Source organism: Pecten maximus, chromosome 6, assembly GCF_902652985.1.
Source record: "Pecten maximus chromosome 6, xPecMax1.1, whole genome shotgun sequence".
NCBI classification, from domain to species: domain Eukaryota; kingdom Metazoa; phylum Mollusca; class Bivalvia; order Pectinida; family Pectinidae; genus Pecten; species Pecten maximus.
In genome coordinates this window covers 8,330,149-8,356,782 of record NC_047020.1, presented here as the reverse complement: position 1 = coordinate 8,356,782, position 26,634 = coordinate 8,330,149, and the positions used below count along the sequence as shown (strand labels likewise).

Sequence of the window (26,634 nt, the reverse complement as noted above, 5' to 3'; positions counted from 1 at the left end):
TATACGAAAGTGTCTGAGAGCCCCGAGTGTTGTACTGTACGTACATGCCTAACGTTAAATATATGCTAGGGAGTGCTCAGTAAGAAGTGAGTACTCAGTGAGTGCTCGGTAGAAGTGAGTGCTCGGTAGCAGTGAGTACTCAGTGAAGTGAGCGCTCGGTAAAAGTGAGCACTCAAGTCAAAGTGAGTGCTCACTCGGTCAATGAGTGTTGAAACTCTCTTACCCTCATATATAAAGTAATCATAGTTGTATAATGTGATATTGCCCGGAATAAACCCCAGATAGGGAAGATTCCTTTTGGTCAGGGAGCACTCATTATTTCATGTAGTATATTATTCCGTTCTGTTAATATAAATAGCTCTCTGTTTAGGTATATTTGTATTTCTACTGTAGGATTACTCAGAGGAACTGAGCAATCATTGTGTTATATTTCAACTGTATAGCTAGTTGGTACTTGATGTATATTACATAAACACAGCCAGGTCAGCTGTATATTTCTGTATATTTTTGCACTGAGGACTCGAGTAAAACTAATTATATGTTAGACAATATGGATCATCAGTAGTGACTGATACGGACCCTGTAAACGTCACAAAACCAAATTGCATGCTCTAATTACCAGTAAAGCCACTCAAAACAACGTACTATCCCCTTTCTTTCTAATTCGTTTACGGTTAAATATATTTAGAACATTTTTTGACATCGCTACACGTACGCTGTAAAGTGTGCTGTGACCCCCGCTAGTGAATTGTCAAATTGTAACTGACTGACCAATCAGAAAGTAGCTTTCAAAAACGGTCATTTGGCCACGCCCATACTAGCGAGAGTATTTTTGGATAACTGTTTCTCTTACCGAATATTTGAATATATATTTGGATTTACTACATTACTACAGTATGAAAAGCGATATGTGCGCTCCGACAAAATCAATGTTGCTGTTTCTATAGACCCAACCGTTATGTTAATTTTTGCGCACTTGTTCCATTTCATTTTTGATTTTGTTTTGCTAGATGCCTTACACGGACGGAATGAACATTATAAACAATAATTACTTTCTGTTTATATGCTTTAAGGCGAACATGACGCCATATTGTTTTGATTAGAAACAAAGCATGGCTTAATCAAGATGGGCGGGCTGAACACGATTGATCATGCAATTCTATCGCAGATTAAAACATGGTCCGTATCCAATCCAAACACGCGGTACGAACATACACTGTATCGTGTTATGATGCATTTTAAACCATTACTTAACCATTAATTGTATTTCCCTCCGTTACGTATTACTTGCTGGTTAGCTGGTTAACAGATTAATCAATCAATAAAATGTAATGTATACATGTAATAAGACTCCATGCACATTACCATTCGGACAAACAGGAATTTACTGCTTGTTTTATGAATTTCGTAAGATGAATTAAGCATTGAAAATATAATTCTTACTGCTAATAATGTAGAATTGAAAAAAAAATCTTCAATGAATTTTAATCATCTATGTACTTACCGAAACAATAGGCCGATGCACAAGTGCTGGTTTGTTTGAGTTCGTAAACATAAAAGGAATCACAATTCTTCACTTTAATGTTCCATTGCTCATTACAATCCGAAAACACAGTTTTCATACATACTTTAACCTCTGTTACACTGGTCGTGTTGGGTAAATCTGTGAATATAAACGTATGAAAGCTGGATTTACTGGGTTCAGGTTTATGAATATTTATTTTAAAATGTGACCTAAATTAAAAATACAAGGGGAAACCCCTGAGACACCATACAAACGAGAAAGTTTGAGTCTTAAATCAGATCTTTTCCCGTTTTTTTGTTCATGGTTTGGGTTGAACCATTAAGAAGTAGAATGTTGTTATCATGTGATATTCACAGACACTATGACACTTATAAATGAGTTGTTATTATGTGATACACACTGACAATATGACACCTACAAATGAGTTGTTATCTATGTGATAAAAACAGACACTATGGCATTGATAAATGAGTTCGTATCTATGTGATACACACAGACACTATGACACTTACAAATGAGTTCGTATCTATGTGATATACACAGTTACTATGACATTTATAAATGAGTTCGTATCTATGTGATACACACAGACACTATGACACTTACAAATGAGTTCGTATCTATGTGATATACACAGACACTATGACACTTACAAATGAGTTGGTTATTATGTTATAAACACAGACACTATGACATTGATAAATGACGTGGTTATTATGTGATATACACAGACACTACGACACTTATAAACGAGTTGCTATCTATGTGATATACACAGACACTATGACACTCATAAGCGAGTTGGTTATTATTTGATATACACAGACACTATGATACTTACAAATAAGATGTATGTGATGTAAAGCATCGATACTGACAAATGAGTTTGACGTTGTAAGGATTGTACGATTGCACCGATTCCCCCTTTGAATATCTCCATAATATAGATACATACTATACTATACACACCATAAACCCTCCTTTTAAAAACAACACATGAATAAATTCATTAGTTTTGGACGTTTTAAACTTACTGTCATCCATCCATATAGGATACTGCGTACCACATTTACCCAGTTCCGGTGCGGTTGTTGGCATGTTAATACCTGCACCAGAAAGAGGTCGATACCATATCTGTGTAATGGCGACGTCACAATGATTTGGTGACCCGTCAGGTACACTATAGCTAGTTGAGCGCCACGCGTCATCAAGGATGTCATAGTTGGTAGGATCACAAACGTCTGTAAAACGTAGCAATATTAGTTAAAGTTAATGTAAAAAGGAAAGATGTACAATTATCATCCAACGGTAGGGTCATCAGAAGTTATACATTCAATTAAAATCTGACGGCTAGGTCATCAGAAGTTATATTTACAATCAAAATCTGACGGCTATGTCATCAAAAATCTGACGGCTAGGTCATCAGAAGTTATATTTGCAATCAAAATCTGAAGGCTACGTCATCAGGAGTTATATTTACAATCAAAATTTGAAGGCTACGTCATCAGAAGTTATATTTACAATCAAAATCTGACGGCTAGGTCATCATAAGTTATGTTAACAATCAAAATCTGACGGCTACGTCATCAGAAGTTATATTTACAATCAAAATCTGACTGTAGGGTCATCAGAAGTTATGTTTACAATCGAAATCTGAAGGCTACGTCATCAGAAGTTATGTTTTCAATCAAAATCTGTCGGCTAGGTCATCAGAAGTTATATTTACAATACAAATCTGACAGTAGGGTCATCAGAAGTTATGTTTACAATCAAAATCTGACGGCTATGTCATCAAAAATCTGACGGCTAGGTCATCAGAAGTTATGTTTACAATCAAAATCTGACGGCTATGTCATCAAAAATCTGAAAGCTACGTCATCAGAAGTTATGTTTTCAATCAAAATCTGTCGGCTAGGTCTTCAGAAGTTATATTTACAATCAAAATCTGACGGTTAGGTCATCAGAAGTTATATTTACAATCAAAATCTGACGGCTAGGTCATCAGAAGTTGTATGTACAATTAAAATCTTACTGTAAGGTCATAAAAATAGGATGTAAAATTAAAATCGGACGGTATGGACGGAGTGAACAATTGACATCAGACGGTTAAGTCATAACAAGTGGGAAGGATACAATTTCATACAACAACCATACCCTTTTTTATCTAGAAGCAAGCGTCATACCATTCTTGTTTCCTCCATCAAAATAAGATAAGGATATTACATCCCCACCCACCCCTTCATAAAAGTACCCGGGTACGCTTTATTTTCTCCACCATAAAAGTGCCCATACATTATTTGTGTATCCCATGGAATCGACTTCTTTTCTGTTCTTTTCATATCTGATTTGATATATATAGTAAGTCAGTTGATTGTAGATATACCATGGGTGCCTGTACGGGTGTTATTATATTTGATTGCACCTGGTCAGGTATTATTACATAATAACTAGCCATAGTAGTTAAACAAGGTCCATGAAAAGAGTACCTTACTAGCATGATCCTAGACTATGATGTCGGCAAAGTATGCTATATAATGCCGTCGTTTACTATGATAAATGGATCGCTAATGGTATATCGGACTGTCGGAGGGCAGAATTTCTTCTTCTATATGAGGGTCGGTGTCCTGTTGGTTGTTCTCGTATAGACCGGAACTGGTGTCGAATTCACAGGTGGCTATGATGCAGTGTGCCCTTTTCCCATACGTAGTACTAGTGGGTGCGCCGTCAGAGGGAAGTCGTTTGTTATGGCTGATACTAGGTACATTGGGGACGGTTGAGCGCGTCCCTTCTCATGCCCTACCTAAGGTTTGTGTATCCGATGATGGCCTCGGGACCCATGCTGGTGATCTCGGTTTGCCAGTGCTGCACGAATCATGGTCCTATGGTGAATCGGGGAGAAACACTTATGTTGGGGCATACTATCGGATGGTCTGCATTCATGCAGTTGACTTGTTATTGGTTGGATGGTTGCCCTGCCTGTTTCCCGTGCTGTGCGGATGCAAAGTTACTTGTTGGTTTTGGGCCGGCTGTTCGGGGACGTAATCCGAGATGTTCAATTGGCCCAATCTTTGCTGATGTGTCGACGCTCTTCTCAGTTCCTGAGTTGGCGCTGAGTTCCTACTACGAGAGAGGATGATACCCTTTTCAAGTTTGTCATTGGATGACATTGGAGCTCACCGAGTCAGCTGCAGATGTTGATTTTAATAGCACGTTCTATTATTAAAACGGGAGGGGTATTGGGAATGTACGTGACCAGCTGGTTTCTCTAAGCGAATGTGTTATGTCCTGACCCCAAGGACCCCCTCCCCCCTGGACCCGCTACTTATAGAGACAGGTAGATATACCCCCACTGTGTCACTCCTGCTTATCGCTTCTAATAGACAGTAAGTCATACAACCGCCCTGTCAATACAGCTACTTATAAAAACAGTAAGTAATAAAACCGCCCTGTCACTAGAGACAGGAAGATATACACCCGCGCTGTCACTACAGCTTACAGCTACTTATAGAAACAGGAAGTTAGACACCCGCGCTCTCACTCTAGCTTACAGCTACTTATAGAAGCAGGTAGATTTACACTGTCATTTCAGTATACCGCTACTTATAGAAACAGGTAGATATACAACCGCCCTGTCACTCCAGCTTATCGCTACCTATACAGACAGGTAGGATAATCACCTGTCCTGTCACGCCAGCTTACCGCTAATAATAGAGACAGGTAGATATATACCCGACTTGTCACTCTAGCTTATCGCTACTTATAGAGACAGGTAGATATACACCTGTCCTGTCACTACAGCTTACCGCTACTTTTAGAGACAGGTAGATATACCCAACCTGTCACTCCAGCTTACAGCTGCTTATAGAGACAGGTAGATATACACCTGCCCTGTCACTACATCTTACAGCTACTAATAGAGACAGGTAGATATACCCGAACTGTCACTCCAGCTTATCGCTACTTATAGAGACAGGTAGATATACACATGTCCTGTCACTACAGCTTACCGCTACTTTTAGAGACAGGTAGATATACCCGACCTGTCACTCCAGCTTATCGCTACTTATAGAGACAGGTAGATATACACCTGTCCTGTCACTACAGCTTACCGCTACTTATAGAGACAGGTAGATATACACCTGTCCTGTCACTATAGCTTACCGTTAGTTATAGAGACAGGTAGATATATACCCGACCTGTTCACTCTAGTTAACCGTTACTAATAGAGACAGGTAGATATAAACTCGTCCTGTCACTACAGCTTACAGCTACCGATAGAGACAGGTAGATATACACATGTCCTGTTACTCTAGCTTACAGCTAACTGTAGAAACAGATAGATATACACCTGTCCTGTCACAACAGCTTACCGCTACTTATAGACACAGGTAGATATACACCTGTCCTGTCACTATATCTTACCGTTAGTTATAGAGACAGGTAGATATATATCCGACCTGTCACTCTAGTTAACCGCTACTAATAGAGACAGGTAGGTATAAACTCGTCCTGTCACTAAAGCTTACAGCTACCTATAGAGACAGGTAGATATACACCTGTCCTGTCACTACAGCTTTCAGCTACTTATAGAAACAGGTAGATATACCCGACCTGCCACTCCAGCTTATCACTACTTATAGAGACAGGTAGATCTACACCTGTCCTGTCACTCCAGTTTATCACTACTTATAGAGACAGGTAGATATAAACTCGTCCCGTCATTCCAGTTTATCGCTACTTATAGAGACATGTAGATATACACTACTACCATTTGCCATTCCATTTTACCGCTACTTATAGAGACTGGTAGATGTACACTGTCACTTTAGCTTACCGCGCTACTTATAGAAACATGCACGCTCATGCATTCAATTTAATGACAGGATGTGTGATTAATTTGATTGTTAAGTTAAGAATGAATTTCAATTTCCATGGGAATGTTACTTTTATTATTACTGGTTTTTTTGTTTGTATTTAAAAAAAAATAATTTTATCTTTATTTTTCTTTTGGAAATAATATAATTCAATCAAATCTATATTTGTATCGTACCGTCCATCTGTATTGAAGATGAAGTATAAAAGCAAAAAAAGCTTATTAAGCATACCGAGCAAAGAATTTATTTCTTTGATTTCAATGATGAATAGCTTAAATTCTTTTTTTTTTTATAAAAATAGTACGCTTTTATATATGACATATATACAATTATTCCTTCATGTTATGCTAATGGAAGTATTAGACAGCACACAGGTAATCCTCTGTTTGTTTTGGCGGGGAAAAAACAGAACAAAAACCGCGGAAGCATAAACTAAAAAAGAAAAATACAAAATTCTTTCACCATCTTATCAGCAAACAGAGAAATAACGGCAATCGCAAGTTCTTCTCCCTGATAATTGATCACCGATATCATCAAGATGAAGAAGGCACAGGATGAGTAATCTACTTCGAACGTTTCAGACAACAATCTAGAGACCCTGACTATTATTGTGAATATCTGAAGCACGTCGACAGAGATACCAAGGTACTATGCAACGAAGCCTCAAGGTAAGAGTTTGCAACTGAGAAAATAAAAATGGCATCTAAATTTCCCAGAAATGGCGATGAGGATGGTATTGCAGCCGCTCACTTCAATGAGAGGGGATGCTCTCTTACCCTTGTTTGCAACATTGTTTACCAAAATTCACAAGGAGAAAGCAATCTCTAAATCTTTGAGGGCTCTGAATATAACAGCATATATAAAAATATACATAAAGCAAGGTAAGGCCGTCAACGATCTAAACTCCTAAAGGCAGATTACCATCGCTAGCATTATTGGCAAAGTTTTTGAAAAGATACATCTGAAATGCAAAATGGGCATTTATGAAGGCCACTTCATCCGAATGTTTTTTTCCAAAGGCACACTCCGGCCGAGGCAGCACTCCTCGCTCTCTGTCTAGCGGAGGTTCACTGCAGTTCTTGATGCGTCAAAAGCCTTTGATGTGCTGTGATATTTATTCAATGCTCAGGCGACTCTACCAATGTGGTTTTTTCTACAAACTAGGTGCTAATGAGAGATTAAAATACAGACCAAAGAACACGTCAAATATCCATAAACCCCCAACTTCACACACGGGAGAGGAACAGGTTAGGATTGGGATAGCTCATGTGGGCAGTTACACCTGTGCTGAAGTTCAGTTGCCAGAAGTTCAGATCCAACTCTGTAAAATCATTCTGTGAACATGAATGCTATATGGACTAGAGGACTCAAAGAGACCAGACACCCCACGATTGGAGCTGACTTTCAATAAAAAGCATGTGGAATTAGTGGACCAATACAAATAACTTGGCATCACGAAACATTTCTGATTCAAGAATCCAGATGGCTAGAACGATTAGACACCCCTTATGGATGCCGGACTTCATAGCTACAGTGAAATTAAACCAGCAGCTCATCATTCTTTGATCATGAATACTATATGGACAAAAGGATATTGTTCAACAACAACAACATCACAAGCAAACCCCGAGGCGCATTTTGAAGCATTCTCCAAGAACATCAGACTCTGCTGTATACATTTTCTATGGCCGCCTTTCACTTGAAACCTTCCTAGATAAGCAAACCATTTATTCTTTGGCAACTTTACAAGATCCGCGACTGTCTTGAGAATGCCATCGTTTATAAGACAACTTGGTATCAAGGACCCCATTTCAAAGGCTGGTTAGTGTATGTTCAATCGATCATAGAGAAGTATCAGCTGCCAACTGCACTACATAAACTGGCTGTAGCTCCAGCTAGAGTATCCTCGTCACGGCAGTACATATTTACTTGAGGCGATATGTGGAACAGCTCGGTAAGGGAGTATCAGTATCTTAACCACCTCACCATGTGAGTAAGATTACTACACCATACCTTCCAGTCTGCTCCTATGGACACATTAGCCGTCCAGAGGGCGGTGATAAAATGTAAGATCATGCTAGCAGGAACATCTATCAGTGCAGATTGTATTATAATTAAAGCTAGCGAAAAAAAGATATCAAAAACTCCTGATGACTGAGTGTTGTTTTGGAGTTAAGAAGGTGACATTGCATGAAGTATATCCAGCAGATTCAGCAACTTAAGTTATGCTACGCGTTTCACCTCAGAATATGTCTGTTGCTTGACATTAGAGTTTGAAATGGTAAAAATAAATGTATTTGAATGGTTGCAATTGATACACTGTGTTTTGCCACAAGGCAGTACCACCAGTGTCTGATATGACCACATGTAACTTGCGCTTTGTCTATCCTAGAAGCAAGTGTCTTTCTGTACAGTATATACCTGTATATTCCTTTGTATATGTATTTACAATATATATACATACACACAGTTAACTTACAATATAATTAGGTCTTTGATATATCAGCACAAATTTGAAAAGATAACCCTGTCATGAAAGTTCTATATACTCCTCTACATACGATATGCTGAGTCTGTGGAACCATTTACCTCAAAACCTGACGGGAAATTACCTACAGAAACATCGAGCGCAAGCTGGTTCTCCTACCATAGGAGGGATCTACAACTGCTACTACTATAAACACTATCGCACAAGTGTCCGCGAGTGGAATAGCACTGCATAATGTGGTAGAATATGAATTACATGAAATGTGCATTCTGTTGAGGAATATACTATATAAACATTTGCATAAATACAGGTGGGGTGTGCTCACAACGTGTGTGGGAAATAGTGTGAGATATAGGAACACCTCAAGTCAGAATATGTCTTTGAATTCGTCATAATGGAAGCCTTGTTCAATGGGTGTATTACTTATCGAATCAGAGATCATGTGTGGTTACTTTATCGGGCATATTTCCAACAGTATCAGAAACAATGATTGGTTACGTTATCAGGTACGTACTTTGTATATTGCCAACCGTATCAGAGATTATGTATTAGGACAAAAGCAGGTATATTACCAACCGTATCAGAGTTGCTATCTGGTTATTAGTCCCCTACCGGTGAAACCGGGGGGACTATAGGTTTTGCCTGCGTCCGTCTGTCTGTCTGTCTGTCCGTCAGTCCGGTTAAAGTTTTGGTTAAAGTTTTATAATGGCACACCATTCACTTAATAATGGTATAAGGATGATGATTATTTGCATAGAGGTTCTTTGGATGTATGACATAACTTTTGTATGGTTAAAAGTGAAAAATGTATTGTCATTTTTTTTTGAAATGTTTGCCTTATTATGAACTTAACTTTTTTCTCTGTATTCTTCAGGTTAAGGTTTCGGTTAAAGTTTTTATAATGGCACACCATTCTCTTAATAATGGTATTAGGATGCTGATTCTTTGCATAGAGGTTCTTTTGGTGTGTGGCATTACTTTTGTACAGTTGAAAATGAAAAAAATATTTTCATTGTTTGATTTTTCCCCATAATATGGACTTAAATGTTTTCTCTGTATTGAATACTTCACTGATGTGAGATTCTTTTGGAATAAAATCAGTGTACTACTTTGCTGTGCTATGCAGAATTATATTTATATTTCAATCCAAGGCTGTTATTACATATTTCAATTTAAATTCACTTTAGATTCTTTTACTCTGTACAGTAGACATACCAAAAGAATACCTGAATATCTTTTATGGGCAGGAAACATTGTTTATTCACCCCAATAGAGTTGAATTTACACATTGTTTGGAATGAACTTATTTTTATAAAATGATCATGTTTCAGTTGTGGCTAAACTTGTTTTTACTCAAATTTGGCTAAAGTTTTAACTTGGGGGCACCGGTAGGGGACATGTATTGGTTTAGCAATACTCACAGAATGCTTTTTTTATCAGGTATATCATCCACCGAATCAGAGATTATGTACGTCCTGAGTATTACTTTGTTTAAAATTGATCGTCAAAAATTGTTGTACATAGCAAGTCACTCAATGAAATACATTTAACTTATTTTTCATTTTTGATTTTGTCTTCATTACGAAGTTAAATTGTCAAATATATCTGCCTACTCTGGTAATTGGACCATTGAAATAAATGGAAACATTAAAAACAAAATGTTCCTACCTTGAGCAGTTGAAACAGAAATCAGGATAAGGATACACGCGATCGTCAGCACATTAACTGTCATCATTTCAATGTAAACACATATATCCTGGTTAAAGGGTTATACTGATCTAGGATAGCTTTGGTAGCTAATTGTATAACGACATACCCATTGTTCTTAACGGGGAATCCCCTGTCAATCCATTTACAAATCAACGATAACAACGTCACATAAGCTGGTAATTATGTTCGTGAGTGGCAGCAGATTCAGTTCTTACTTCCTACCTGTAGGATGAAGTGTAGGTTACCTCTCTTTAATTGGAAGTCTTTATTAGAAATAGAACACTGCATATTGTCTGTCTGTCTTTATATGTCTTATAACTGACAAACATATATACTACCTTGTGGGCTCCCTGTTTGCTATTATCTTCACATATTAGATTATCAGCTATACCAACAATCAATCCTTTAATATATTTTTGATATGCCTTAGCTTTATCGTAAGAGGCGACTAAATTTTGGATCTTATATATCTTTTCTCTCCTTGGCTCCCTTGACAATGTCTCATTAGTCTTTAGTTGAGCATTCGTTCATGTGAGGAAGTGTTTGGGGTTTTGTGCCCTAGGCGAGACTTTTGAAAATCATCTCTTCCTGACAGAGCTTTATAAGGCGGTCGTGAACTTGTTCAGTTGCCCGCGCACACGTTTGAGAGCAGCTTGATGATGTTTGTTGCAGACAAAGATGATTAGTTCAGCGAATAAAAAAAAAAAAAAAAATGAAAAAACCAACACATTACTGATTAGTGTAGTGTTTAATGTTACTTAATATTTCCAAAGAGGAATCAAATAGCCTATTAATTTGTCAGTTATGACTGATTCAATATATGTTCGGTATACGGTTTTAAATGGTATCAATGTAAAATATGGCTTAATAGATCCGGATTAAGTCGCCGTAATGGATTAACATTTTTTTTTTTGCGGAAATTCCTTAATTAATGTCACACTTTTATACCAGAGAACGATGTTATAATTATAAACAACTAAATGTTTATGACCTCTGTGTAAAACTATTCCCTTAGTCTACGGAGGAGTTTTGTCATTTAATACGTTTTAACTGATTTTATCATCATTAAAGGCATGTGTATCCTTCTGGTTTGCGAATGGAAATGATTTATTTTCGGGAGTCGACAGTTACAGAGCACAGGATTTTTTTAAATTAGCTCCCTTCGTACATAGTTATTTATTATAAAAATATCATGTGTTCTGCTTTGTTTTGTATACGTATCAAATGTCACATTGTCTAGATTTATATGCATGCTAAGGAGTGCTTAAACATCATTTATCAAATTCTAACGTTTTCTATATGGCTTTTTTTTTATACATGTTTAGGAATGATTCATGATCATTTATCAAATTGTTTCACGCTATATATTTTTGATAATAATATGCTACATAGCGTAATTATGGCTGATTTAAAGCAAGAATATACTGGGTTTTTTTCATATACAGCTTCTAACTGTATCTTTAAAATCTAAAATGGAAAATAATTATTTTCATCCGGGTCGAAATTTCGGCGCAACGATAACAAACCGCACATGAATATGTTATGGAGTAACTGACTGCAATATTACATACAAACGATTCGGAAGACAACAGCAAATATTGACGAGTCATGAAAATCAAAAGAATCACTGATAAATTATTCCATTATTTTAATATTAGTTTACAGTTTACTGTGCATGGTTCCTGAGTCGCAAACTTAATGCTCTTATACAAATAAAGAAAATGAAAAAGAAAAAGAGAAAAAGTTAAAAGTATTTACGTTTAATTCTATACGTATAAAAGTTTTGGTTAAGTTTTATAAAACATTTTTTTTACATATTATGATTATCAACATTTAAAAACTGAAATGTTCTTGGCAGTTGAAGTATGTCGATGGTCGTTTTTAGCTTTGACATATATTATTGGCATACAATGAGAACGAAAAGGATTAATCAGTAGTTTTAACAACTTATTAACTAGTGGTAACTGAGGATGTGTTTCCGATCTGTCTCGACATAGGGAAGACATGCCTCGTCATATTGCACGTTTGTCGTATTTTCCAATGAATATTCCTGAGAACCACACTGTCTGGAATCAGCTGGTATGTTAGTGTGTTTAAGTAAACAGGAACTCTAATACTTCGCGCTATGTCTTAATATTATCGATGAGCTTGGGTCCGCATCTTCTTAAAAGAAATATCTACAGTACGTTTTTTTGTTCTCTTTACTGTCCCATTTGAGATTCACAGTCTCTGATTGTCGAGCTGGACGATGTCTCTGGGTTCCGGGTAATGAATGCACTGCTTTTTTTCCGCTGCTTATAACTTGTGTCCCGCTGATCATTCAGTTTCTTATATGGAAATTTTTGGTTCAGTGTTTTTTGAGCAACCAGTACAGATACCCTTGTCTGTGGAACCTATGTTAGGTGACTTGGGATGACTCCCATTGAGGCGAGATCGGTTGCTATGGTAATTCTGGTAGTGTAGTAACCAAACTGATCTTTTATTTTGATATGTGTATGCTTCTGAAAGAAAGTACATCTTTCCGTCATTGCCATGGAATCTTAACTTATTTTTGGTCACAATAATACCGAAGTGACCTATCTTCTTGGATTGGTAGCATTCGATGCTCTCGCTACACGGCTTCATTTAAGTTTTGAGGTCGAAACCACTTCTAATTTTTCAATACTGGAACCATTAGGGCACATCCATCTAACACACATTATTGGAAATTTGAATGGTGTCTCCTTGAATTTAATCAGACATTAAGATTTCCTTTGAATACTTTTCCTTCCAGGCCTCGGAGTATCTAACCGTTGGGGCACACCATTTGGCTAATGTAAAGTTTGCTCTATGTCGATTGATATGTCATATTGGTGTCTGACCCAGTTTCTTTCTTGAATGTTGTAGGTGTGTATTCTAATTTGAACTCCACTGCCTTTTCATTACTGTAACATGATGTTATCGCTACCAGAAATAAATAATCCTTTTCTGTAACCCCTTCTACATCAGTTTTAATACCGTCAACAGCGCGCGAAATGTTAGCCTTACATTGCCTCCCTATAGCTGTACATACCCACGAGAAAAGCGGAGCAGATACCCTTTCCACTATGTAAACATTTATTGTTTTGCTGACATTGTGCCGACTGATGATGAATGGTTGTACCTGTTCTACTTGACCTCCTTGATCCCTTACAAATTCCTCCACATTAACCGGGTGTCTGGCACCTCTGATGTGACACACCCGTTCATGGATAATGTTTTGTTTGAAAATTGAATGGTTGTGTAATTTTTCAATCAGTTTGTTAAAGTTTTCCTCTTGACCTGCGCCTTCAAGCACTTATTTCTTAAGATATGTTCAGCTTGACTGCACATTGTGTAAATCAACGCATTTTTCTGTATTATATCTTCTTCCTTATGTAGTTCTGCTGCGGTCCTATATCGCACGAACCTCGTACTCCACTCTTCCTACGCACTTGGATACCTGAAATCGAAATTCTCTGGGCCTTGATTGTCATCTACCACGAAGTCACCACACTTGTTTTAACATTATATTGTGATTAATGCTCATTAATGTCATGGACACGTGCTCCATTGAACCAACACATGCTTTTAGTACTTCCGGTACTTCACACATGCATGAGTGCATAACTCAGAACAAGTAGAAATACCATACGATCCAATGCTACTATATTTAACTCTTACAATACTAACATAGTCGTTGAAGGATGAGGTCAGCTACAATTTAAGTACTCGACAAACATTCACTTCATTATCATTATAATTTCCGTCGTTGTGGGGTATTTGCATTATAAGCAGACGTTTTGCTTCATATACACTATAGTGTAGTATCAGTCTTCGTGTGCCTTTCTTATAGTTGGTAATGTAAATGGACGAAAGAGGAATCACCCAGAAGTACAATGATTAGTTCGATGTATAATTAGTTACCGGACATTTATCTATAGACCACGGTGTCCCTTTTACAAGAATGTGTGCATTATATTGAACTACTGACAGAAGTTTTTGTGCGGCATGAACGTATTTCTTAATCCTGATATCCATTTCAACTAGACAAGGTAAGATTTTGTTTATGTCATTAGCTATCAATATGAGTAAACATCAATATTTATATGCATTTCTCTTTTAAAATCGTATTCAACTCCTTTAATTTCACGTGCAACAAATAATGACATAACAAATAAGTGATCAGAACGTTGTTATAACCGGAAGTTGTTATATCAGGACGTTGTTATAACCGGAAGTTGTTATATCAGCATATTGTTATAACAGGAAGTTGTTATATCAGGACATTGTTATATCAGGACGCAGTTATATGGGGTCATTGTTATATCAGGACGTTGTTATATCAGGACGTTGTTATAACAGGACGTTGTTATATCAGGACGTTGTTATATCAGGACGTGGTTATATCAGGACGTAGTTATATCAGGACGTTGTTATATCAGGACGTAGTTATATCAGGACATTTTTATATCAGGACGTTGTTATAACAGGACGTTGTTATATCAGGACGTTGTTATATCAGGCCATAGTTATATCGGGACGTTGTTATATCAGGACGTTGTTATATCAGGACGTAGTTATATGAGGACATTTTTATATCAGGACTTTGTTATATCAGGACGTTGTTATATGAAGACATTTTTATATCAGGACGTTGTTATATCAGGACGTTGTTATATCAGGACGTTGTTATATCAGGACGTAGTTATATCAGGACGTTGTTATATCAGGACGATGTTATATCAGGACGTTGTTATATCAGGACGTTGTTATATCAGGACGTAGTTATATCAGGACGTAGTTATATCAGGACGATGTTATATCAGGACGTTGTTATATCAGGACGTTGTTATATCAGGACGTAGTTATATCAGGACGTTGTTATATCAGGACGTTGTTATATCAGGACGTTGTTATAACAGGACGTTGTTATATCAGGACGTAGTTATATCAGGACGTTGTTATATGAGGACGTTGTTATATGAGGACGTTGTTATATCAGGACGTTGTTATATGAGGACGTTGTTATATCAGGACGTTGTTATATGAGGACGTTGTTACAACAGGACGTTGTTATGTGAGGACGTGGTTATGTGAGGACGTTGTTATATCAGGAGGTGGTGATATCAGGACGTTGTTATATCAGGACGTAGTTATAACAGGACGTTGTTATATGAGGACATTGTTATATCAGGACGTTGTTATAACAGGACGTTGTTGTAACAGGACGTTGTTATATCCGGACGTTGTTACAACAGGACGTTGTTATGTGAGGACGTGGTTATGTGAGGACGTTGTTATATCAGGAGGTGGTGATATCAGGACGTTGTTATATCAGGACGTAGTTATATCAGGACGTTGTTATATCAGGACGTTGTTATATCAGGACGTTGTTATATCAGGACGTTGTTATAACAGGACGTTGTTATATCAGGACGTTGTTATATCAGGACGTTGTTATATGAGGACGTTGTTACAACAGGACGTTGTTATGTGAGGACGTGGTTATGTGAGGACGTTGTTATATCAGGAGGTGGTGATATCAGGACGTTGTTATATCAGGACGTTGTTATATGAGGACGTTGTTATATGAGGACGTTGTTATATGAGGACGTTGTTATAACAGGACGTTGTTATAACAGGACGTTGTTATATCAGGACGTTGTTATATCAGGACGTAGTTATATCAGGACGTTGTTATATGAGGACGTTGTTACAACAGGACGTTGTTATGTGAGGACGTGGTTATGTGAGGACGTTGTTATATCAGGAGGTGGTGATATCAGGACGTTGTTATATCAGGACGTTGTTATATGAGGACGTTGTTATATGAGGACGTTGTTATATGAGGACGTTGTTATAACAGGACGTTGTTATAACAGGACGTTGTTATATCAGGACGTTGTTATATCAGGACGTAGTTATATCAGGACGTTGTTATATGAGGACATTGTTATATCAGGACGTTGTTATAACAGGACGTTGTTGTAACAGGACGTTGTTATATCCGGACGTTGTTACAACAGGACGTTGTTATGTGAGGACGTGGTTATGTGAGGACGTTGTTATATCAGGAGGTGGTGATATCAGGACGTTGTTATATCAGGACGTAGTTATATCAGGACGTTGTTATATCAGGACGTTGTTATATCAGGACGTTGTTATATCAGGACGTAGTTATATCAGGACATTTTTATATCAGGACGTTGTTATATCAGAACGTTGTTATATCAGGACGTTGTTACAACAGGACGTTGTTATATGAGGACGTGGTTATGTGAGGACGTTGTTATATCAGGAGGTGGTGATATCAGGACGTTGTTACAACAGGACGTTGTTATGTGAGGACGTGGTTATGTGAGGACGTTGTTATGTGAGGACGTGGTGATATCAGGACGTTGTTATATCAGGACGTTGTTATATCAGGAGGTGGTGATATCAGGACGTTGTTATAACAGGACGTGGTTATGTGAGGACGTGGTTATGTGAGGACGTGGTTATATGAAAACGTTGTTATAACAGGACATGGTGGTAGCAGGACCTCAGGGTGTTATGACAAAGGGATATCAGTGATATAATGTGCTATTATTAAGATATAATGTTTATTTAGTTTAACTACCTCACATCTCAATATACAACTTTTTATCACTTTGATTAGTTGTGAAATTTCATATGTGTAGGTCAAACAGTAGTCAAAATAGATGATTTTCTTTTCTCTTAATGTGTTTAAGTTGTTTTAATCATTGTAGATTTGTTTAAGGTATATATAAAATAAGAATCGAGAATACAGTAATAATATTTTGACTGAATATTGTTTAAATGGGAATTAGTTACTTCCTGGTTTATTTTAAACTGTATTATTGGTTAAATGCGATACTATCGGTAGATATATGACGACCGATAGCGGCGGTAGTCACGTGATGCGTTACAACACCCCTCACGTATATAATCGTCCGGCTGTACTAAAGTACACATCATATTCTGTCATTATGAATAGGTTCTTTTGTCTTACAAGGACCAACAGGTAAGGTCATCCAGGGATGGCCTCGCCGTTTTTTAACTGAATGCGGTTGATTATTTTTGTATGATTTTGGAGGCAACGGTATCAATTTGCCTGTCTCCGTGTGATAGACTGGAACTGATGCCGACTTAATATTGCATACCTCACCTGGTCATGTTATTCCTACAACGGACTAGAAAATGTTGAGCGTTAAGTAAGATAGTAACCCTGTTATATGTCTCGAACAGGGGAAGCAACCAAAGCTATTCCCAAAGGGTTGAAGGCGCAAATAAAGGCCTTAGGCGAAGCAGTGTCGAGGGAAACATCAAGAAGGAAGAAAGAGGGTTATAAAATAAGACAAAAGAGAATACCCTACATCCAGTCGTCTTTGGTACAGTAGTAATACATTACCTGAAGGTCAATGGAAATATAAACAACATAAATATGTTGTGAGATATCATTTTTTAAAATTTGTAGCTGCCCCTCTATTTTTAGATTGTGATAAAAGTGTAATAGCTTGATATCGTCTGTTTAGACAATTGTCTTAGTGTAAGCAATATAAGTTGTAAGCTGGCCTCTTGGTTATGTTGTAAGTAAATGTTAGGGTAAGCGGTTGATGCTGTAAGCTGGCCTGTAGGTTATGTTGTAAGTAAATATTAGGGTAAGCGGTTGATGCTGTAAGCTGGCCTCTTGGTTATGTTGTAAGTAAATATTAGGGTAAGGGGTTGGTGTTATAAGCTGGCCTCTTGGTTATGTTGTAAGTAAATATTAGGGTAAGGGGTTGGTGTTATAAGCTGGCCTCTTGGTTATGTTGTAAGTAAATATTAGGGTAAGGGGTTGGTGTTATAAGCTGGCCTGTAGGTTATGTTGTAAGTAAATATTAGGGTAAGGGGTTGATGTTGTAAGCTGGCCTGTAGGTTATGTTGTAAGTAAATATTAGGGTAAGGGGCTGATGTTGTAAGCTGGCCCTGTAGGTTATGTTGTAAATAAATATTAGGGTAAGGGGCTGATGTTGTGAGCTGGCCCTATAGGTTAAGGTATAAGTAAATATTAGGGTAAGGGGCTGATGTTGTGAGCTGGCCCTGTAGGTTATGTTGTAAGTAAATATTAGGGTAAGCGGTAGATGTTGTAAGCTGGCCTGTAGGTTAAGGTATAAGTAAATATTAGGGTAAGCGGTAGATGTTGTAAGCTGGCCTGTAGGTTATGTTGTAAGTAAATATTAGGGTAAGGGGTTGGTGTTATAAGCTGGCCTGTAGGTTATGTTGTAAGTAAATATTAGGGTAAGCGGTTGATGCTGTAAGCTGGCCTCTTGGTTATGTTGTAAGTAAATATTAGGGTAAGGGGTTGGTGTTATAAGCTGGCCTGTAGGTTATGTTGTAAGTAAATATTAGGGTAAGCGGTAGATGTTGTAAGCTGGCCTGTAGGTTATGTTGTAAGTAAATATTAGGGTAAGGGGTTGGTGTTATAAGCTGGCCTGTAGGTTATGTTGTAAGTAAATATTAGGGTAAGCGGTAGATGTTGTAAGCTGGCCTGTAGGTTAAGGTATAAGTAAATATTAGGGTAAGCGGTAGATGTTGTAAGCTGGCCTGTAGGTTAAGGTATAAGTAAATATTAGGGTAAGCGGTAGATGTTGTAAGCTGGCCCTGTAGGTTATGTTGTAAGTAAATATTAGGGTAAGGGGTTGGTGTTATAAGCTGGCCTGTAGGTTATGTTGTAAGTAAATATTAGGGTAAGCGGTAGATGTTGTAAGCTGGCCTGTAGGTTATGTTGTAAGTAAATATTAGGGTAAGGGGTTGGTGTTATAAGCTGGCCTGTAGGTTAAGGTATAAGTAAATATTAGGGTAAGGGGTTGGTGTTATAAGCTGGCCTGTAGGTTAAGGTATAAGTAAATATTAGGGTAAGCGGTAGATGTTGTAAGCTGGCCTGTAGGTTAAGGTATAAGTAAATATAAGGGTAAGAGGCAGATGTTATAAGCTGGCCTGTAGGTTAAGGTATAAGTAAATATTAGAGTGAGCGGCTTATGGTGAAGAGTCTACAATGCCCGGTACTTTTAATTATTTAAGGACGTAAATTATCTAAAGGTGACACTAAAGACTCATTAAGGTATCTTTTATCTGTTCTGCTATGCTCTTCAGTATGAGTATCCGTGTGAGAAAAAAGCTTATTATTTCAAAAGTTTGTTGGAAGACCGCTTGAAATGATTTTGTCTACCAGAATTTCTTAATACTTCATCCAAGGTCCTAATTGGTAAGCTATTGTCTTACTTTTTTTGTTTCTCTAATAAATATCTTTTATTACTTACAACACAATACAACACATTGAATTACTTTTTTTTCTGCTTAAAATTAAAAAATGTAGCAACGAAGCTATGTTTTGATACTGACTAAAACAATGATTGCGCTTAGTTGGAAATCCCACTTAAGAAATGTTGTTTGGACGTTTTACAATTTATTTTCATATCAGTAGTCACCAATAATAAGGCCCTTTGTACGAAATACTATAACCCACTGTGTCATTTATTATAAATAGTCTTTGAGTCATCATGTTTAGCCCGTACCTTTGTATAGGTTTGTTCCTGGTTAAACTATGCAGGTTGTTTCACAAAAAATTAGATATGAAATAACCAGAATGTTTTGCATGACTCTGATATATAAGATAGGACTCGTCAATTATCACAAGCGGAGAACTACAGCGCTTCATGCGAATAGCAACAGTGCGTCATGCGAAGAGCGACAATGCCCCAGTCGAACAATGATAAAAGGCGAGAATGCGCCATACGAATATCGACTGTCCGACAAGCGAAGAGCAACAATGCGCTAATGGAATAGCGACAATACGACAAGCACAGAGCGGCGAGAATGCGCCACGCTAAAAACGACAGCGGGTCAAACGATTAGCGGCAATGCGCCATTCGATTAGCGGCAATGCGCCATGCGTTGAGTAGCAATGTGGCATTCGACAATATTCCTCCGCCAATGCGACAAAGCGACATTATTTTGATACCACACTCGCGCGTAATTTTAGCGCACTATGCTTCGAGGTAGATATCACTACAATGTAACATGACCGAAATCAGCCATCATAGACAATCGTAGCACTATCTAATTAAGAGCTCAGGTCGTATGGAACACGTATTGTGATCGTTATTGTTATGATTATTGAGTGTCCCAAACACTTAACGTGTAAGTTTACTACTGTATCATTCAAAGCATTGATTTTATTCCAGTAACTATTGTTAGCGTATGAGGGTATGGAAATTAGTAAATGCGATGTTAAGGGTCATCTATATAGCAGAGTTATGTTTAATTTCAATCACGAATAAATCTCTAAAGATTTGCACAAAAATAGTCATGTTACATACCAAAATGTTTGTTTGGATATGTAGCTTCTTACAATCACCAATAATTTACTGTAGATGCTATCAGTTTCTTCCATAGAGTAACTTTGTGGTAAGATGTAGCATGGAATAATTCTAAGTCTCGAAAATGACCAAACCTGAAAAATAGCCAAGCTGTTATGTTCACAAGTGTCTATAGCACCGGGTAGGAGCATTTGTTTGACCGAATATTACTGTATGTACGTATAAACACTTATTTTGTTTTGACCTTAAATTACACAAATATGGCTTAAAGGGAGGCATTTCAGTTAATGAAAATATTTCTATATCGTACTTTTAAGACATCTCATCATATTAAGAAGGACCTTTTAAAGTCAAATTGCTAAACTGGTGTAATATATGGGATACACATTAGTTAATTATGTCCCCCTGAAACAGTTTGCCATGGTACATACTAAAAGTTCATCATGATACTTCTGTAAATTGCACCATAGTAGGAATTTATAGGCCTATAAAATATCACTGTTTTGACTTGATTTGCTGTTTAGATACCCCCCTTAAAGCGACCATTATGTACGTTATTTATATGGTTTGGTTTGTTTGGTTTGTTTTTGTTTAACGTCCTATTAACAGCCAGGGTCATTTAAGGACGTGCCAGGTTTTGGAGGTGAAGGAAAGCCGGAGTACCCGGAGAAAAACCAGCGGCCTACGGTCAGTACCTGGCAACTGCTCCACGTAGGTTTCGAACTCGCAACCCAGAGGTGGAGGGCTAGTGTTAAAGTGTCGGGACACCTTAACCACTCGGCCACCGCGGCCCCTTTATTTATATGGTATGTATATATGAAGACAATGACGTCCAAATACACCATATGTAAACACAAACTGGGAAACAACGAGGTTTCATACCTAATCACTGATGTAGTTATACCACACAACGAAGTTTGGGCGGTATACTGGAATCAGGTTGTCGGTCCGTCAGTCTGTAGACACATTTTGTCCAGACAACTAAACCAATGGGTCGATTCTTCACACAAATATAGATGACCATTTGTAGATGTGCATGCCATTTTCTTTTTCTCAAAATTATGGTTGCTATTGCAACTGGTCACTTATAACAGGTTTTCCGATTAGAACCATAACTTTGAGGATGTCCAGACAACTCATCCTAAATCTATCGGTCAAATTCCAATGAAATTTCACACAAATATAGAGGACGACGTTTAGATGTACAAACAACTGTTTAAGTTCCAAAATATTGGTTGCCATGGTGACTGGTTACTATTAACAGGTGTTTCTTGTCTGGACAACCCTTCCTAAACCTTTTGACCGATTTTCAATAAACTCCACATGAATGTTATGGAACATGTTTAGATGTACATACAGGTGTTTGAATTCAAAAATTAAGTTGCCATGGTAACTGGTCATAATAAGGTTTCCCTTGTTTACATTACATTTTTTGTTATCGCCATGACGGATTGCGGGGGTATCAGTCAGCCATCCTGGCGACAGTTCTAGTTGTCTTTTCCAGATGTGATGAGAAACCAGAAAGACATGGAGATATTGATAGTTGCGCTTGTCGCCTGTATGATTATTACTGACAGTGTAACAACAGGTAGGGTATGTTTTCTTTTATGAAAGTGTTAAATAGTTCTGTAATTATACCTATATTAATGTCCTAATGATTCCATATAACACCACTGTCGTACATAACTATCACGTGACGAATTCAGTATGACATCACTATCGTACATTTCTATCACGGCACCAAGTCAGTATCACATTACTGTGCTACATATTTATCACGTGACCAAATCGGTATCAAACTCAGGTGTTAAATGTCTATCACGTGACCCAGTCGGTATCAACTCATGTGTTACATATCTATCACGTGGGAATAATACCAAATGTACATATCTATCAAATGAGTAAGTCGGTAAAATACCAAATGTACATGTACATCACGTGTTTTACTATTAAATGTTTCATGACATTTGTTTAGTCAGTACCTTTTGTTGAATATAAATTTTATGTATCATACATGGTTGTATTATGAATGAATTAAGAGCGGTCAGCAGAACACATGTAACTGAATTCATGTTTTATTTATATATTTTAAAATATATAGTTTATCAAATAAATTCATCTTTATACATCTTCATACATGACGTCTACAGAACCATGTTTATCATACGAGAACTTCACAGCCGACTCAACACGATCGCCTAGCCACATAGAACCTGTCCAAGACAACAAGATTTGTGACGCAGTCCTTTCTACTAAGTGGTACAGATTGGTTGGAGACGCGGGGAGCGATCTGACAAATGACAGCAGTGTTTTAGTTTCTAACGGATGTGGGACATCGTATCAGCGCTGGATGAACGGTTCGTAACTGTCAGATTTTCAACCATTGTTTTTTACGTAAGTCAATGGTATGTCAATTACAGATGTGGCATTTCATTCTTTATTAGGCAGTGTTCCAGATGTGTCAGAAGGAATCGTGAATCGCGAGATATGCATGAGATCAGTCTTCGCAGTCTGTCACAGCAGCTTCACTGTCCAAGTAAAGAACTGCTGCTCTTTCCGAGTTTATCACCTCAGGAGTGCAACCAGTTGTCCGCAGGCCTACTGTGTTAGTAAGTACAATGTAAACATTAAAAGCATGCTGCTTATTTTTTCTGTGGAAATTAATCATTCTAACCAAGCCTTACATACAAAATGTAGGCCAACACTTTAGTTGGCATATTTGTTCTTGAATTCCTTTGCATTTCTTTTCCAATTTTAAATTTTGTTAAAGTTACAATGTCTATAAACATCATTCAGGTTTTTTTGCTGATCGTCCGATCTTTCAAGCATCTTCTTCTTAGGTTTCTCGCAATGTTAAATCAGAATTGAAATAGTATTAATTCCAATTGTCTTTCAAACGCATATCACATAAGGAGTTAATTTAGTCGAAATGAAAAAAAAAAAAAAAAATGAAAAAAATGAATGATTGATAATTTGTATCTGTTTTCCCTAGAACGACTTTTTGTAGCTTTGTAGCTGAGTCAGTCTTCGTCTGGAATCAATGGAAATAGCATACTTGAGCATTTGATTTTTGCAGGCCCCAGTCTTGTTCCGTCTGTTAGTTGTTCAGTAACATCTTGGGATACTACTACTACCAGTAGTTCCAGTACGACCCGGACAATCACCAGTACCAGCACTAGCACCAGTACCAGCACAACCACCAGTACCAGCACTAGCACCAGTACCAGCACCACACAAACAACCAAGATGATTACTGACATGTCTACTACAACTGTCCCACAGGATACTGGTGAGTATTGAAAGGAGGCATGGTATTCATCCGTGATATTTGTTACTGATATAGAAGTAATATGGCGTGTTATCTTTTAGTCTGTTTACTTATTGTGCACAATACAAATGATACTCCGGATATAAAAATCGCTTTATTTTACGTTTACTCCATCATTACAAAGCACATTCAAAGAGAAGTCTAATCGGAGATGACGGAAACTCCAAATTATAGTAAGGTTAATAGGCGATACAGTTATACTGACGGAATACATCACTAATTTCTCGTGGGTGAATGTTAAGTGAGTACTAGTTTGATGGACAGTTGGATATACAAGGGATTTTTCTTTTTGTTTTAGATTTCGTACATTTGTTTCGATATTGTCAATCAATATTACTTTATTAGGTTCACATTTATTAGTGCTATTTATTATCATTTATTACTGTCCGAATTGTTTTTATTATCATTTATTACTGTCCGAATTGTTTTTATTATCATTTATTACTGTCCGAATTGTTTTTATTATCATTTATTACTGTCCGAATTGTTTTTCAGACGAGAAGCATGTGACAATCGTGACCACCAACGCATCTAAAGTCATCATTACCGTTATTGTCCTACTGGTAGTCATAGCTATGACACTTATAGGGTAAGAATCATTAGTAATAACATACCTCATTACCGTTATTGTCCTACTGGTAGTCATAGCTATGACACTTATGGGGTAAGAATCATTAGTAATAACATACCTCATTACCGTTATTGTCCTACTGGTAGTCATAGCTATGACACGTATGGGGTAAGAATCATTTGTAATAACATACCTCATTACCGTTATTGTCCTACTAGCAGTCATAGCTATGACACTTATAGGGTACGAAGACATTAGTAATAACATACATCATTACCGTTATTGTCCTACTGGTAGTCATAGCTATGACACCTAAAGGGTACGAAGACATTAGTAATAACATACACCATACTGTTATTGTCCTACTGGTAGTCATAGCTACATGTATGACACCTATAGGGTACGAAGACATTAGTAATCACATAGGAATGTGAAACAGAGTTATATAATTCAATTAGATTATTTAGTCTGAATGGACATTACTCAACATTTTCGATATACATCACTTTTCACTAAATACCATCAAGCTTATCACACGTGTTTTACTATTTCGAATAGGTAAACCATAACAATGGATTTCACAGATAATTCATCTTTTTTATAGATAATATTAGTACATCTATAATTTATTGTATAGAAGAATCACATCAATTACAAATAATACAATTATAATATAAAGTATATATTTCAGGTATCTACCCCAAAAATGGGGCAAGGGTACAGCGTTGAGATAAAATGCAACGCATTCACTCCACAACATACATTGTAATGCAAGATTTGCGTTTGCAGTGAAAAACAAAGACTTCAAGCGTTGATCTACAAAAAAGTAAAACATTCTTTATAAATAATCTATTAATATTCTGACATCACGTAAATATATATATACACACATACAGACGCAGCATATTACAGCGAACAAACAATTACTAAACTATATTTAAGACAACTTAGATTAAGCCTGTTATATCCTCCTCTAGCTTAGAGAATGATGTCTTAGTCACGGCAGCATATGGCCTACAAGAAACAAACTATCAATTAATCACATGCAAGCAGGAGCAAGCAGTAATTAAAATGAATATCAGAAAAAATCTATTTGAATACTCAAGTAAAATAGTGCTTGAAAATTCCGGTGAGTTCTCGGAAAATATTCTTTTGTTGGCTAAAGTCTCCAGACTGTCCATGAATCAGGCTGTTGCTAATGTGACAAATCATGTAAATGTTAACCCTCGGGCATCCACTCAGAGGGAGGACGCTTTATCCTACTTCTTCTGGCCGGAGGAACAGGTAGTTCTGGTGGCGAATGTAATGCTCAAATACTTCCTCCATTGTATCATGTCTTACGTCCCTTCCCTGACTACTTCCGTCAATACACTCTGTGTCGGGTCCCACGTTTCGGCTTTTGTCATATTCTGATTTCCTCCCCAACGCAGAGAGATGATGGCTATCATATGAATCCGCGGTCGACACAGGTTTTCCAAGATCATTAACCGGGTCCTGTGGGGTAAAATGTACCTTTTGATTTTCTGAAGTCCCACTGATTTTGGTGTCTTCTGATATATTGGTATGATTGACAATGGTGTAAGGATCATCATCATCATCATCATTAGAGTGTTACTCAGGTCCGTGGTTATCGCAGTCGTCGATATTCCCTCTATAGGTGTAGGCGCATTAGACGACAAAGTGACTGCCGGAAGTAGGTTATTCCGATGGAGTGTCTTTCTTCGTCCGTCTCCTGTTTCTGACTCCCACATGATCACTTGTATACTGGAGTTCAGCC

General features: G+C 37.3%; 1 protein-coding gene across 1 annotated transcript; it reads left to right on the top strand.

Moving 5' to 3' along the window:
- Positions 1-23,095: 23,095 nt before the first annotated feature.
- Positions 23,096-26,270, top strand: LOC117329982 (serine-rich adhesin for platelets-like). Its single transcript, XM_033888214.1, has 5 exons — positions 23,096-23,315; positions 23,403-23,567; positions 24,035-24,247; positions 24,782-24,875; positions 25,835-26,270. The coding sequence occupies exons 1-5, from the start codon at positions 23,096-23,098 to the stop codon at positions 26,268-26,270; spliced, it is 1,128 nt and encodes a 375-aa protein (XP_033744105.1).
- Positions 26,271-26,634: the final 364 nt, after the last annotated feature.

Coding starts and splice junctions, on each gene's coding strand:
- LOC117329982 (XM_033888214.1), top strand. CDS start 23,096: ATGACGTCTACAGAACCATGTTTATCATACGAGAACTTCACAGCCGAC. Junction 23,316..23,402: donor GTATCAGCGCTGGATGAACG/GTTCGTAACTGT, acceptor ATTCTTTATTAG/GCAGTGTTCCAGATGTGTCA. Junction 24,248..24,781: donor AACTGTCCCACAGGATACTG/GTGAGTATTGAA, acceptor ATTGTTTTTCAG/ACGAGAAGCATGTGACAATC.